The 15,834-nt window shown below is 40.0% G+C and overlaps 1 protein-coding gene across 1 annotated transcript in view; it reads left to right on the top strand.

Moving 5' to 3' along the window:
• Positions 1 to 1,281: 1,281 nt before the first annotated feature.
• Positions 1,282 to 15,834, top strand: part of LOC306747257 (gamma-aminobutyric acid receptor subunit pi) — a gene marked incomplete at both ends in the record, with an annotated part of 37,840 nt that continues 23,287 nt past the window's right edge. Inside the window, one exon of the mRNA XM_079230295.1 lies at positions 1,282 to 1,334. Coding sequence (XP_079086421.1) covers positions 1,282 to 1,334 — 53 coding nt within the window. The remainder of the gene's footprint in view (positions 1,335 to 15,834) is intronic.

The following is a 15,834-nucleotide window of genomic DNA, read 5'->3' as shown; positions in this document are numbered from 1 at the left end:
AGCTGGAAGAGAGGAAGTGTATATATACCAAATAAATCCTATAAATAAAGAAAGATTGGATTAAGTGTGGATGCACGTAAGAATATATCTGGGTAATTTTAATGAAATGTTAGATTGCATGTGTTGTTTAGATGAATTGAGTTGCTGATATTATATTACATAATCAATGTTATATAATGCATGGCTGTTGAATTAGCTTCTCTGCAGCGTTTGCAAACTTTGAAAATTCTTTCTGCACCTCTTCAGGGACACTCATGTTATTAACTGCAGTCCATTTGTCTGTGACAAAGTTGGCAGCAAAGGCACAAACAGAAAGTCGCTGTGTGCAAATCCTAATTTATATCCTAATTTATTATCCTAATATAGCCTGTGTGCAGAGCCGCAGCACTGACAATTAATGTCAGGAAATGTCTGACCACAGAGCTAAACTAAACATGTTGTGTTTTGTTACTGTGGTCTGCATCTGTCCAAAGCAGCTTAGAGACTATACCGTGATTACATAAAGATATTAAAGGCAGGGTGGATAAGTCCATTGTCAGATGTCAGTGATAATGCCTGTGTATTGTATAACCAAAGAGCTACCGTGACCACCATGGGACCTACTGTATTTCAAGCCAACACCACTGTAAAGTCACTTATAACGGCACAGCCCCAGAAGTTCACTTTTAACTCTACATTAAATATTTTCACAGCCCAGCTTGCCGCCCACATTAGTCAGGTCTCATTCTGGTCTCTGAAGGTTTTCTGTCTGCTTTCATCTTAAAAAACGAGGGAAGAGGGCGAGAGGGAGCATGGAGATGTAGGCGACAAGATGACTCTCTTTGAAGGAAATGCAATATGCTTTATTACTTTTGGAGCTTGCAGTGTCAGGCTTTTGGTAAAGTCAGTAACAAGAGGTCATTGTGCTGTTGAGAGAATGGCCCTCGAGCTTGTCAGTACTCGAGCGGAGACAACCAAACCAGGGGCAGCAATAAAACCATCGTTACCTGGCTGACAACATCAATATTTGTGGAACTGCAGAAATAAGAAAAAGGGTGGCTACAGGCCGTGTATGTGAGCCAGCTGATTCAGGTTGAAAAAGATGAAGATATAGGCGTTACTGGTACGATCTTACATCCATGCTGAGATGCATCAAACTAGCTTGGTTTTTAGAAGGGGCAAAATCCATATTTCCTGAATCTGCCATCGTCACTTGCGTCTTTCTAAATTGCACGTTGTTGTCCTCTATGTGCTTTCTATCGCAGATAAACTCCACCTGGCGTCTCCACTCCGTCGGCAGCCATGGCTCTCTCTGTGTCTGGAGGGACCGTATTCACCATCCTCCTCATTAGCAGGTGAGAGTGCTTGCAGCTATGCAGCCGCTGGGAGCTGCAGACACACAGCTGTCTCTACAGGCAAGGGTACATAATCAAGTCATGTCCCATTCTAATTCGCAGCAACACAAATAGAGGTGCTCTCTATCTCATCAATCTCGGTTGTATCATTTCCCCCTCGATCGTCAATACTCAGTTACAACTTCCCATGCATCAGACTAGAAAGCATCGAAATCTCATCGGCACATTCAAAGGGCGCTGCTAAGCGGAGCAGTTGGAGAAGGATCCAGCGGCACTTGCATCAGTCGTCGCATACAATTGGTGTTATAATCCCTGCAGAGGTCGCACGGCGAGAATGATGGGATGTTTTGGTGCACATTTGTCTGTCACCGTGAAAGAGAAGCTTCTCCCCTTCTCGCGGTTTATTTTTCAAAGCAGCGAACACACTTCGCACATTTCAGATAAGGCGAACCCTCTGGGGTCTCGCCGAATCCCGCCATACAATGTTTTCTGTATAACGCACAATCAGGTGTGGGATTACTGTGCTGGAGCAGGTTGCATGCCACACTGGTATGTTGCCAAATGCATTATTTTATTGTATATGCCAGAGATGAATTAATTTCATGAATCTGTGAGCATTCAAAGATTCCGAGGCAGATCACTTTTGCGGTGAACATTGTTGGGTTTGAGTGAATCGTCTATTGTATGTATAATGACCCTGTAGTCCCTGCTATGTGGAGATTAAAACACTGATGCATGTCAGTCAAGGCCACCTTAAGAAAATACATTTGTACAAGTCATCTCTGTTTTTTATCAATTTGTAAACATATATCTTTAACTTTCATTTTACCAACATATTTAACATACAAGGACAACCAACTGGGGCCCTTAGGAAGACTAAACTACTGTAAGAAACAACCATAGCGAAATGTTATTTCTTCCCAAAACATTGTTAGTGTTAATAATGTATGTTCTGTCATCTGTAGAGCAAAAATCAACAGATTTGTCATAATTCTTCTCGGAAAGTTACAGGCAATTTGCATATTTTGTCAACAAAGATAAACTGAGTGTGTGATGATAGTGTGTGATGATTCAAATTAAAGCCTTTGGCAAACATGACCTCAGTAAATAGTTTGTCTCGATTTAAACTGTGTAGGTGGACTTGGGTGCTTTTAATAAGGGTCCCACAGTAACCCAATATGTTTTTTTTTTAAAGTTCTTAAAAACAGAAAACAAGGATATGAAGTCATTAGGTACACATTTATTGACTATAATCATGGAATAAAGCACCTGAAGTGACACCTGCAGGGACCCCAGTTGGTAGGATGATGGGTAAAATGCAGTTGCCCCTTCGCTAAGTCTGTCCAATCATAGCGTAGCACCTGACAGTTTGGACCAGGGCCTGACGACCAAGCGGCTCTGCCCCATAGATTCTCATGCAATCGTTTCAGATGTTCCCTTTTATTTAGCTTAGCGTTTTTAGAAGGAGACTTTTAGGAACATTTATTTGATTAATTTAGCAATATTTAACATCCCTTTTATCCGCATAGTGCATGGTCATGGTGCATGGTACATGGTCTGTTATTTACGGTAGTACGGTCATTCATAGCCCTAAAACCCTAACCCTAACCCTTAATCCTATTTGTTGTTTGAGTTGTGTTTAGCGGTTGTCCATCGGGATTATGTATTATTGTAGCCCTGATTTTTATGTTTAATTTGCAGTATGAGCAAGCTCAAATCGTGGCACCGGCACCTCGTATAGGCACTTCCTGTGGCACCTCTCGTTGCCACTAGTTTTTGTGGCAAGCTGCCACAACAACTAGTGACAACTAGAGGTGCCACTAGCTTTCGGACTAGGACTATTCATTTTTTGACTAGACTTAAGTATTGTAATGTGAATAATGTCATACAGCCTTCATAATAATTGATATTCTTTTGTCAATTTTAATCAAGCCATTCATTTTTTTTAACTCCTTGCTAAATCAGACCAAAAAAATTAATTGACTGTGCTGTAATTGAGAAATAAACCAGGTATGCATTTACAAGTTATGTACAAAGTCTTTATTTTTGTATTATTATAATTAATACAATCCATAATATCCTACTGTAACAGAACTAATAATAATTAGTAGTAGTAATATTAATGATATGTGCACTGCCACCCTGTAAATTATATGAAATCAAACATTATTAGTTTATGTTCCACATTTAAGTATGCTTATTTGTCATTGTCTTTTATGACTGTATGTAGAGATAGACATTTGTTTACAACAACTTTTTGTTTTTATATTTACTGTAACAACAGTAAATATTTATCTGATATTATTAAGTTATTTTTTTAATTGGCCTTGCTTTTTAATCTTCTTAAGCATTACTACCAATGGGCTTCTAATGGGGCTCAGTGTCTCCCTCCAACACTCTCAACAGTACAGCGGACAGTAGGTGTGGATGGAATCACAACCTTGAGTTGCCCTGGTGAAAGAAATTGCCTGTACCTTATATAACATCGCCTTGTTATAAATCATCTGATACAGTCTATGAAAGTATATAAAGAGCTTGAATTATATGATATGTCCATGAGCTACGTTTTATGACAAACACTATTTACATAATCAATATTTAAATTACCAGATTTGTCGTTGAACATTGATGTGTATATCTTCTGTAGCGTAGGTTTCCCTTCAAACCGGTAAAGGTAGGCGTTGGGCACCCAGTCGCCACCCAGTCTTAAATATAAATGGTCAAATTATATTTGACCATTCCTAGATTGCCTCTTTGGCGCCAGGGAGGGAAAGGGCTGTTCTGTGCTCTTAATTTTCCCTTTGTTACAAACTGTATTTATTTTCTTTTTATTTGTTCAAGAGGGACAATGTACAATGTACGTGTATTGGATGCCTTGTTAAAAATAATGATAAAGAACCTTGCAAATGAATGCAAAACGACTGACATCCTTAAACTGTGCATCTGTGCATCTCACCAGAAGCCACAAATAGTGGCAGGCAGTTGCCAAAACATCTTTTGAATCTATTCTGCAGCGATGACAGCTGTGGCCACAAATACCTGCCATAGCGGCCTTCTAGACGTGAGCTAAACATTCAACCAGAAAACTATTGTTGTGCCTCAATGACTGTCTATGTACCACAATATAGCCTAATTAATAGACCTGTGTTTAAGATTTGACCAAGGTAGGTTGATTGACATTTTTATTACAATGGTATTCAACTAATTCTTAACTGAAACCTAACCTATATTGTTAATACTTGTATTCTTAAGAGCACTTAATGATTTATGTTCAGCAAAAAATGACACAAGATTAGTTAGGGAAAAATATTTTTCATTATCAAACAAAAAAGTGCAACAAATAAAGTGCTTAAACAGTAACCTTTTAAAGCAAAACAATAAATCAACACATAAATAAAATAACAAAAAATGAGGTATTAGAAGGAGATCAAAAGCTGGGTAGAACGCGCGCCTGGAATGCGCGTCCGGAACGCGCGCCTGGAACGAACGCGTCTGGAGCGAACGCGTCTGGAACGAACGCGTCTGGAACGAACGCGTCTGGAACGAACCCGCACCTGGAACGAACGCGTCTGGAACGAACGCGTCTGGAACGAACGCGTCTGGAACGAACGCGTCTGGAACGAACCCGCACCTGGAACGAACGCGTCTGGAACGAACGCGTCTGGAACGAACGCGTCTGGAACGAACGCGTCTGGAACGAACCCGCACCTGGAACGAACGCGCGCCTGGAACGAACGCGCGTCTGGAACGAACTCGTGCTGGAAGAAACGCGCGCTGGAAGGAACGCGCCTCGGTCCAAAATCAGAATTTTTTTTTGCCGTTGGTTGTATGGCGTGAGTGCGTGTGAAAACATGCAAAAGCATGTGTCACACGGCGAAACCGTGAGAGTTGGTAGCTCTGATAATATATACCTTCCAGGACCTTAAGCAAGTTGCGGCACCGCTCTCTCTAACACAGGCAGATGCCTCAAAAACTAGTGGCACACGAGGGGCAACTCGTAAGTAGGGATGGGTATCGTTTGGGTTTTTTTCCGATACCGGTGCTAAACCGATACTTTTAAAACGATACCGGTGCCTAAACGGTGCCTGAACCGATACTGTTTTATTGCCAAGGCAATTTTTTTTTTTCAAATTGAACAATATTATGAACTGTTTAAAGTATACTATAGATAAAAATAAATAAGCACATACAAAACACTTGACTTCAAACTGCAGCTTCAAACCTTTTAACTTCAAACTATAAAAATATATATTTAAAAAAAGAACAGTCAGGTGGCCTGATGGGACCGTGTGCAACAGAACTCAGACACTGTTGGATTCTACAAACTGCTGCTTTACTGGACTACACGTCATCATTAATATCAACTGGAGAGATTTGTTCCAGCAAGCCAAGGACGGACGTTCAAAAGCTCATGCTCGTGTCTCCAGCGATCTCTGTGTGCGCGCGCTGTGTGTGTGTGAGCGCTGGAAGCTCCGCCCCCTCGAGCCCCGCTCTGCAAGCAGGCGGACAGAGAGCAGAGCAGCAAGTGTGCTCTGATCCGCTATTTTAATAATCGTTTTTAGCGTGCGGGTACCGCGCTACCTTTTTAGTATCTATATACCGTGCAACTTTACAGAGTAGTGTAAAAAAAAAGTATTTAAATCGGCTCAGGCACCGGAAGGAAGCACCAAAATCTGCGTTGCTTTTCGGTCCGGTAGGTAACGGACGTGTTGGAACTGGTGCCAACATGGCACCGGTTCCAACACGTCCGGTACCTTTTCGTTTTTTTCCTTTTCGGTACCCAACCCTACTCGTAAGTGCCCCGCCACCTGAGACGTGCCATCGGAAATGCTGCCTCTAAAGTAGTGGCAGCTCGCGGCACATGAGACGTGCCACCGGAAATGCTGCCTCTAAAGTAGTGGCAGCTTCCGGAACAGCGGCATCTCTCTCTGGCACCGCGGCACCTCCCTCCGGCACGTGCGGCATGTGCCTCCAGCGCTGTGGCAACTGAGCGGTGCCACAGGAAGTGCCTGTACAAGATGCCGGTGCCGCAATTTGAGCTTGCCCTCTCTCTTAATTTGATACCTAACATTTTTTTTGGGGGTGGGGAGGAATTTATACCATGATTTTTTTCTTGATTTTCCTGATATAAAATTGAGGGGGACCCTTGGCCTCAACAGGTTAACACCCGTGAAGACCCGCTCTACTCTGCCTCTGATTGGGAGGCATTCCTTCAGAATTCCTTCAGAATTTGAAGGAACTCAGGAAGTTCATTGACGATGAACAAAATTGGTGGAAGGTTGTTCGGGTGCTTTCCTTTGAGATGTAAATGCTTTCATAATGATGGCAGCCGTCTTTCATAGCGCTTTTGTGTACGATTGCAATGTCCGGATTATGGGAGAAAATGTTCTTTAAAAATGTTGCTATGCACTTTGCCAGATGGATGATAAGATGAAAGATCTGTTGGAGATAGTCTCGATGTGGTTTCATAAAAAAAACTGACTGTTTTCAACCTTTAAAAAACATTACAAAATTGGCACCTGCCAAACCCTGGTATATGCTATTTAAAGAAAAAATTCTCAATGTCCTCAAATCTTCTCTCCAATCCAAGATATATATATATATATATTACCACAGATGCTTCAATGTAATAAATCAAAATGGTCTTCTTTTTAATCTGGTCTGTTTAATTTAGTAAACTAATCTTGTGGAATGTAATGATGGAAATCCAATGATTGCCAATGGTAACAAACAACACTGTGTAATTGATATGATCTGCGTGATATGAAAGTAGATTTATCATGGCCCGCAGCCCATCAGCAAACCTTGTCAGCATGATGTGTTCAGCTCCGGAGCCCTGATAGCTTCGGTGATTTAGTGATTAGGAAACACCGCTTGCCCTCTGCCAGTGGAATACAAATGGGCTACAACCATTTCCCCCAACATACACAGTGACATTATTGACCCAGCAGCTTTATGAAGACACCCCATGACCTTGGCAATGCTAAAGCTGCCAGGACCCTCACCTCGCAGCCAACGAAAGCTCGTAAAGTGTCAAGAAAGTCACACTTTCATCCACCAGAAAAGGCTCGCAGAGACACAAATGCCTTGCCTGGAAAGATCGATGTCTCGCTTCATGTTGAGGACACAGTATATCAACAATGTAGCAGAATTCAATAACGACACAATGCTAAGTACTTGAGTGTCAATCCAGCCTCAGATCCTCCTCCTCTCACGATCCTGTGGCGCTCGTAGAAAACCCTGGCAGCTTCGGAGTCAACAAAAACGAAGTACAAAATAGAAAGGATGAAATCAGGAAAAATATTTTGCATCTAAAAAATTGACTAATTTTCATATGAGGCAGTAAACCATTATTATTATTATTATTATTATTATTATTATTATTATTATTATTATTATTATTATTATTATTATTATACTTATCTGATATTGTCTTTGTTAAAACAGCCACAGGCTTTAAAATGCATCCACTCATAATTGTGTAACCAAATGTAACTGCGTTCCTCTGCAAGTCATGTATAAACCCAGGCAGCAGCATCGAAGTGATGAGGCTTAATTTCTATTTTAATCTCTCTCAATAGAGGCTTAAATAACATAAAGTAACACCATCGGCCTGCATATAGGAAGCGATGGTTTGACAGCACCGGTTACTGAACTCATGTCTTTTTCTGAAGCCTATTACAGGCAGATTAAAGGCTTACAGTATGCTTTTTCTCTCCTTTACTGGGGAGACATGACTTGTCCTGTATAGAAATCTATTTCATGTCAGCTTTTTTTAAATTTATTGACTGTCTGTGAAGAGATTAGCGTACCCCATATGCTCAGATGATTACGTGACTCTATTGTCTTGTGTTCCACAAAAGGGAACATGAGGAGAAATGATTGGCTGTTGAGATCATTATACCCTCCACTTTGTTATTTCTTTGTCGAAAAGGGGAATAAGGAGTATTTTTTACTGTCACTCATTAATTAAGAAGATTTGTTTATGATGTCTTTGAAGAGTTGTTAAAGTTGTTGCTTAAAAGGAAATTTGGGTTTGGGGATTATTTTTCACCAATAATTCAGAATCAGACATGACTTTGAAGGTTTGTTGAACCGTGAGCCTCCTGGAGATTGTACAAAAAGACACAAAACTGAGATTGGAGTCCGACATGTGCTTTGGCACGTTGATTTGGAGGAGTGATGCTCGATTTGACTTCTTTTGACAAGTTAATGCTTGAGGCTGCTCACGCTGATGTTACTTGTCAAGGGTTGCCAAAATATAACACCGCTGACGTTTCGGAGGCGATGCCACAGCCCCTTTAATGCTCGACTGAAAGCCAAAACACACATAAAATCGGACTTTAGCTCTCATACTAAAGTGGGTTTAAACTGCAGCCACGGTTGTTGCCGTTATTGCAGCTGCTGCCATGGAAACGCCAGATAGCCGATGCTGCAATATCCAGCGATTTACCTCAATGCTTCCAGGTTTGTGATGGGTTATTGTGTTAAAAATAGAGATACAGTTTCTTACCGTTGAAGAATTTGCTAGACGGGTCAAAGAAGAGGTCTTTAATAAAGAGTATTTGAGCTTTTTTACTAAAAGAAAAAGTTAAATAAGGAGGCAATTGAAGTTCTTTTTAATTTCACAAGATCCTCTTTTGTCTTTCCTGCAGCGACTGTCAGAAATTCCCTTTTCCTCGCCTATTTTGAAATCCATCATTTATCATTTTCTGCAGCAGAGTAAACTGAAAGCCAGTTTTTCATGTTCATTAAGTTTAATTGTAGCTCCCCTATCTGTAGCAATATCTCGTCGCTGTTGGGTTTCTCTGCCATTTCCATTTTCACAGCGGTTTCTCATGATACCATTGTCACTTATATTTTTCCCCTCTGCCAGACATTTTCTCGTTAGAGACCTGATTATTCTACGCTGTTGCTGCACGTGTTCATTGACCTCTTCATTTCTGTGAGAGCAACGCAGAACAGATATGGGGAACAATACACACACTTAACCATCGCTCTGATTTGTGAAACAATAGGGAAAATGCTTTTTTGTCGTTTCTTGACAGGGTTAAACAAATTCCTCCAAGCTGAGTCTTCTTTCACAAATTATATGATATAAAATTTGCATGAGGAGTTGGTTTCACTCCCTGCTGCAGATGAAAAATGTGACAGATGTTTTTGGGGCACAAGATTATAAGTCTTTAGACGTTTCAACCATAAAAGTCATTTGAATTTTGTGATTTAATTAGCATGCCTGATCCTTTTTCTGACTTTTCTTTCCTGGCTGCTGGTTCACATCTTAGTATCCCAACGAATTCTGTTCATATTGGACAACTCAGCACCTCACAATATATGATAATAATAATATGTCCAGGGTCAATGTAGGAAATGGTGTGCCTGTAGTCATTTTGAAAGTCAGGTTGACGAGTAGTGTTTCTAACTTTCTTGTGGGACACCAGCTGCAATAATTGTTTGCTTATTTTCAACCTACCCCAAATTGTTCCCTAACCTTAATCAAGTGCTGCCTAAACCATGACCTTTCTCTAACCATAACCATACTATTGCCCTGTGCAGATACTGTAGGAAGAAGGGATTAAGCAATCATTGGCGTTGAAGATTAAAAAAAAGAAGAAAAAACGTAATTGGCTTCATGCAAGACAATTGTTGTATTCCCATCCTGAAACTCTCTTACTTGAATCTTTAAAGTTTTGTTTGTACCAGTGTTCCAGGTTAAATGCACCGGACTCCCTTAACTGGACAAACAAAACGTCTTTCTGAAACAAACCGTTCCATGACTAATCAGCATTCATGTGAATATGTTACACTCAGAGCAAGTGACGTACTATAAAAACTAAGTAAAACTACTTAAGGCCGGTAGGTCAAATAAACCCAGGACTTTCCCCCAGTAGACCGGTGTTAATGTTGTTGAATTCTTTTTATGTTTGTGATGTTTATGACGTGTTTTCTGTACTTGTGATGTTTTGATTTTAAGCCCTACCACAAGACTTTTCCTAAACCTCACTAAGTGGTTTTAGAATCACAGAGATATTAGACACATGAATATTATAGCCTACAGTGGATGATGTCACTGTCAGGTGTACCACAGCGACCTGCACAACAGTTTTCTTTCACTCTGAACTGTATGTTGCTGTGGGGAAATATGCCACTAAAAATGAAATGTAAAAAAGCTTCAGTATATTGGCAGTATATAGTCACATTTCCATGTTACATTTAAACTCCAAATTCATTCAGATTAAGGCATTATGATTTGAAATCAAACAGGTGTTTTCCCCTTTGCTGCAGATTGCCTTAACTCACTCATACATGACACAGCTGTTAATACGAGCGGTTCTTGCGTGCCATTGAATATAATTTCTGGATTTATCTGCAAATGATCCATTTTCCCTTTTACATTAATTATCATGTTCCCAAAGAGTATTTCACTTATTGTATTTAGCCTTATGTTTAATCGCAGGAATTGAATAAAACATACATGTTTTGTCATATCTTAAACTGAGTGCAGTGGTTATAAACTTTCGTCTCATATGTATAACTGGAAAGTTTAGCTCAACATTTCTTAGACAGCATTAGATTAAAAAATACCAAGGTATTTAATGTGTTTTTTTCTTTTCTTTCTATGAAATTGAGATAAGCGAGTCAGTACCCATTGTAAGTAATAAGCCCGTACAGTATTTACAGTTTCTGTGCATGAGCTCGTCCAAAGCTCTGAGGTCCATTTCATATTACAAGACTACAAAGCTGGAGCTGGGGATAAGGCTCTTATTACCACGATAACGCTTTGTAGTGTCATTTTAATTAATACTAACCAAGATCTTATTTTTGCTTTCCTTTGAGCTCTTAAAATCTTAGAGCTTGTGTAAAAGAAGATTTAATAAAGAAAGTACATGCTCGCCTTAAGAGGGATGTTCGCTGATAGCTAAACTCCAGATCATAGAGGTTTACTTTGTGTCTCCCTCACCAATGGAGCCTCTCTTTCTAACGCTGATAGCTGCGTTCAGTCGTCCATACAAAACAGTTTTACAGGTTGATGATGCTAGGATAAAGTTCACAGCAATTGAATCATCTTACAGCACGGGAAGTTCAAGCTGTGGAATTTCATTCCCGTTTCACTCAATATTGAATAATCAGTCCAAGCATGTTCTTGCTATGGTCTCCAAGAAATCGTTGAAATTACTCATTGAAAAAGTCACTTCCCTTCTTTAATAATCAACAGCCAAAGTAATGATGTACATGCTTTTCAGCCTCTGCCATTACAATATAACAAGCAACCACCCTATGGTTTCAGGGCGTTATTTACCCATTGCCAGTTAGCGTAACATTAGCCTCATTGGCTGAACGCAGAAGTTCTCCCATCCTAACCTGATTTTTGCCGTGGTTACAGGTAACACTTAACGATCAAATTCGCTTGAAGATTAGGTCCTGCTCGCATCTGGTGTTGATCAGTCAGTCTGGCTCGCATTGAGTTGGTAAATAATAAATGGACCTGTACTTGTATAGAGCTTTTCTAGTCTCTCGACCACTCAAACGCTTTTACGCTACGTGTCATCATCCACCCATTCATACGCTGATGGCACGGGGCTACAAGATGCCACCTGTCCATCAGGACCAACTAACATTCACACTGTAGGGACAGTTTACGGGAGCAATTTGGGGTTATTGTCTTGCAGAAGGACACATTGACATGGACTGACTGATCTGGGGATCAAACCGCTGATCCTCTGATTGAAGGACGACCCGTTCTGCCAGAGTTGTGATCGCAGTGAGGTACAGCACGTTGACACATCCGATCACAAAAGTTGTATTGAAAAGACAAATGTAATCCCGGCCTTAGACCACTTAGAATTACTGCATGGATGGCACATGTCTCCTCTTTAGTGGAGGATAGCTGTCATCCACGCACTTCCAGCCTCTGCTTCAAGCTAACAAATAGCTACTGGACCAGTCTGCCCAAAGCAGAGGGACCAACCTGATATCAACCAGCAATCTAAGGTAAATCCTGGAAAGACAACAAACATTGCGACACCCAGTATGACCTTCCCAATAACACCGCTTTTTTAAAATGTCATGTAATTGCTGTAATTACTTTTTGAAATAATTATTGTGACACATTACCAAGTAATTATTTATTGTCCAACACTGTTGTGTATACACTTTTGTGAGAATGGACAAATGTCCTACAAAGCAAACCACAAACTCTTGAGAAGATTTGAGAAGATGGTTTTATCCACAAAGGCTTGAGCTTCTCAAACTTTAAATATCCTCATCGCATATATGGCGATGAGGATATGGCATCGCGGATGTGAGTCTTCCCTCTAGTGTCTGAAGGTTTATATTCCTCGGCTGATGAGCTGGTAAACTAGAATGGGTCTCCATGATATCACTGTTTATTCTCGGTGTGTTGGTACAGGTTTTGGAGAATGTAGTTGCCCTTTACCAAAACCAGAACATCAAAAAAGTCACATCTGATAAAAGAGATACTAATGATTCTCACTTTCCAGCTTGTTTACCAAAATAAATTGTTACAGTTGCCTGATCTGCTCTTTTGGTGCATTCAGAGTGAAGAATCACTCTTAACATATTGCCCCCATGTTCTCAGGACAAGGGTGTCTCTTGATAAGCTAACATGGTCAGTGATTGGTAGCGGCTACCCTGGAGATTAAAGTTTCAAATGCAGGATATAAAAAAAAGATAACTTTATTCCATTACAGTTGCAGAACAATATACATTATCAGATTATTGATACATTAAATACATATGGTGATTATTAGCAGGATTAGAATTTAAAAATAAATTTGAAAATAAAGAAGAAAAACAAAAAATGGTATACTACCATGCAGGCCTCCTAAAATATATGTTTTACCATACAAAGAAACTGCATTGTGCATTTTGTTGCAGATTTTGACCCTAAGTACGTTTCTAACGATACTGTGCGGAAGTCAACACAGGTCCCGCTGTGTCCCGTGTGAAAACAGAATTCAATGCTAAATTAATTTACGAAGGATGAATAACAAAACAAACATTGTGCTTTTAGGCCAAACCCTGATGTTTTATTCCAAACAGAACCAAGTCATTTTGTTGTGTGTTTTGTTTAGTTTAGTTTAAAATTATTAACCACGTGTTTAAAACATTTTAAAACTGCCACCGTAATCCGGGAGGGAATAGATTTATCTCTAAACATAATTAAGAACAGTTTAATTAAATGGGAACATCATTTTGTAGGAGCATGCACATGGGCACACATTCCAACTCATCACGACAATGGCCTCTAGCGTTAGGGGAAAAGATAATTCCACTGGGTATTATTCTGTATGTAAAGCAGAAAGGGAAACATCACAGTACAGTGCAAGTTATTGCAAATTATGGTTCAAAGCCCTTGATTCCTTGGCCGATGCCAGCTTTTCCACAGCTGAACTTGCACTATACTAATGATGATGATCATGATCATGATGTTGTTCCCCTTTTCTGCTTTAAATATAAAATAATGATAAAATGTAACTTTTCTTCTTTTTACTTGGCTTTATTTGCATATTTGACATTTGTGTAATCCAAAAGTAACATAAAGTAATCAAGTTGCAGTACTCTTCCATTGTGATACGTAATTAATTGTATCCGAATACATTGCTAAAGTAACCCTCAAAACCCTGGCATCGGGCGATTTCAACATGATGACCAAATACATACAGTGAGCATCTGATTTAAGGGAAAAGCATTGTAGACAAACATATAGCAGTTTGAAAGGTCTCCTCCATGTGTTCACATTAGGAGGACATTGAGCTGGAGCACAGGATACGTTTCAGCTTTCAACCCAATGTTCTCTCCTCAAGGTTTCTCTTAGAGAATACAAATGCCCTCTTTGTGCGGTGTGGAACGTTAATCCAGCACGTAACTGGGATGATAACTCTTCCACAATGCAATTCAGTTTATTTTATATAGCCCAAAATCACAAATACAAATTTGCCTCGGAGGGCTTTACAATCTGTATACATAACATCCCTGACCCGGGACCTCACGTCGGATCAGGAAAAACTCCCCCAAATAAAGATCGTAAAAACCATTTCAATAAGGAATGCATCGAAGCTTGGGGAAAAAAAGAGTATTAAACAGAATTATGCAGTTCTAATCCCTGTCTAAAAAAATTAATCGGTACAGTGATAGTAGGTTGGCGGCTTTTTCAGAATATAATTAAACTTGTATTACACTCGCCCTGCAGATATCTTCAGTCTCCATACCTTAATGTTTCAGCTTGACAAAAAAAAAACTTTATTGAGTGCTGCTTGATTAACTGGAATACCCCGCGGACCTGATTTAATGTTCTCTCTTACGGATGTGACGAAACTGCTGCCAACTCTCCACCACTGTTGTGTTCTTTGACGGACTCACTTGTGACAGCCTTTAATTAGAGTGCTAGTGGTGATGGAGGAGGTGTCGTGAACTTGACAACTGTGGGGAAATGTAAATGTTGGTTTCTGGTTGATCTTCAGATATTTCTTGCTCAACAATAGTGACTATAGCCCTGTAAAAAAAGTAAAAAAATTTTTTTTTTAATACATTTCCTTTATAATACTCGTGTTATTCCATGGTTCAGTCTAAGATGCAGTGCCGGTGTGTTTTGCAACCACATTTTGGTGCAGCAGCTCTTATTAGCTCTCTATTTTTAATAATTATCAACATCCAAACACATACCAAGATGCTAGCATGTTGTTTTATTTCATATAAGGTTGGACACAAATGTCACAAACCTCACTGTTGTCAGCACAGTAACCTTGCTGTCAGATGGTTCTGAATTTGCATGCCAGGTGTGGACCGGTTCGGTGGAGGCATCCATTAGCATGCTTGTTACTTTGGCGTCGACAAAAGTAAGTTGACATACGTTTTTATATTATTTTCGATGTTTATGTTTTTAAGAGCTTTAGTTTTAAAAACACCAACGTGCAAACCCTGAATTTTTACGATGTTGCATGGCGTCTTGGTCTTCTCCAATACACACATATTGGACAAATTTAAAATTGTAGTGTATCTGATTGTAGTGTTAGATTAAAGACCATGGGATCAACGAACTAATTAAATGTCATCCTGATGTGAATGTACAGTATATTCAGAAATTCGAGAAAAGCTCAGAATATCACACAAAGGTTGGACAGGGCTGAAAAGGTTGGTTTATTGATAGAAAAATTAATATAACTAACGTGACAGAATGCAATTGAAAGAGACTTGGCAAATAAATCATGACGTGCATGAAGGATGTGATTTAAATGTCACTCAAGCTTCCGCTTAACTAAAGTGACAAAAACATCAGCTTTGTGTCAGGTCCGATGTGAACACTCTAAAGACCAAGCGCCGCCAGGGCCTTCTCAGCTGCTGCACCGCCCCTCTGGAACGCCCTCCCCATCCACATCCGTCAGGCTCCCACCCGATCATCCTTCAAACAAGCCCTCAAAACCCACCTGCTAACCCCTGCACCCTACCCTCCACTGCATGACTCATTCCGTTGCAGCTT

The sequence above is a fragment of the Taurulus bubalis genome (genome assembly GCF_910589615.1).
Source record: "Taurulus bubalis genome assembly, chromosome: 14".
Classification (NCBI taxonomy): domain Eukaryota; kingdom Metazoa; phylum Chordata; class Actinopteri; order Perciformes; family Cottidae; genus Taurulus; species Taurulus bubalis.
Note: the sequence above shows the minus strand (reverse complement) of the source record. Positions and strands in the feature narration are given on the sequence as shown.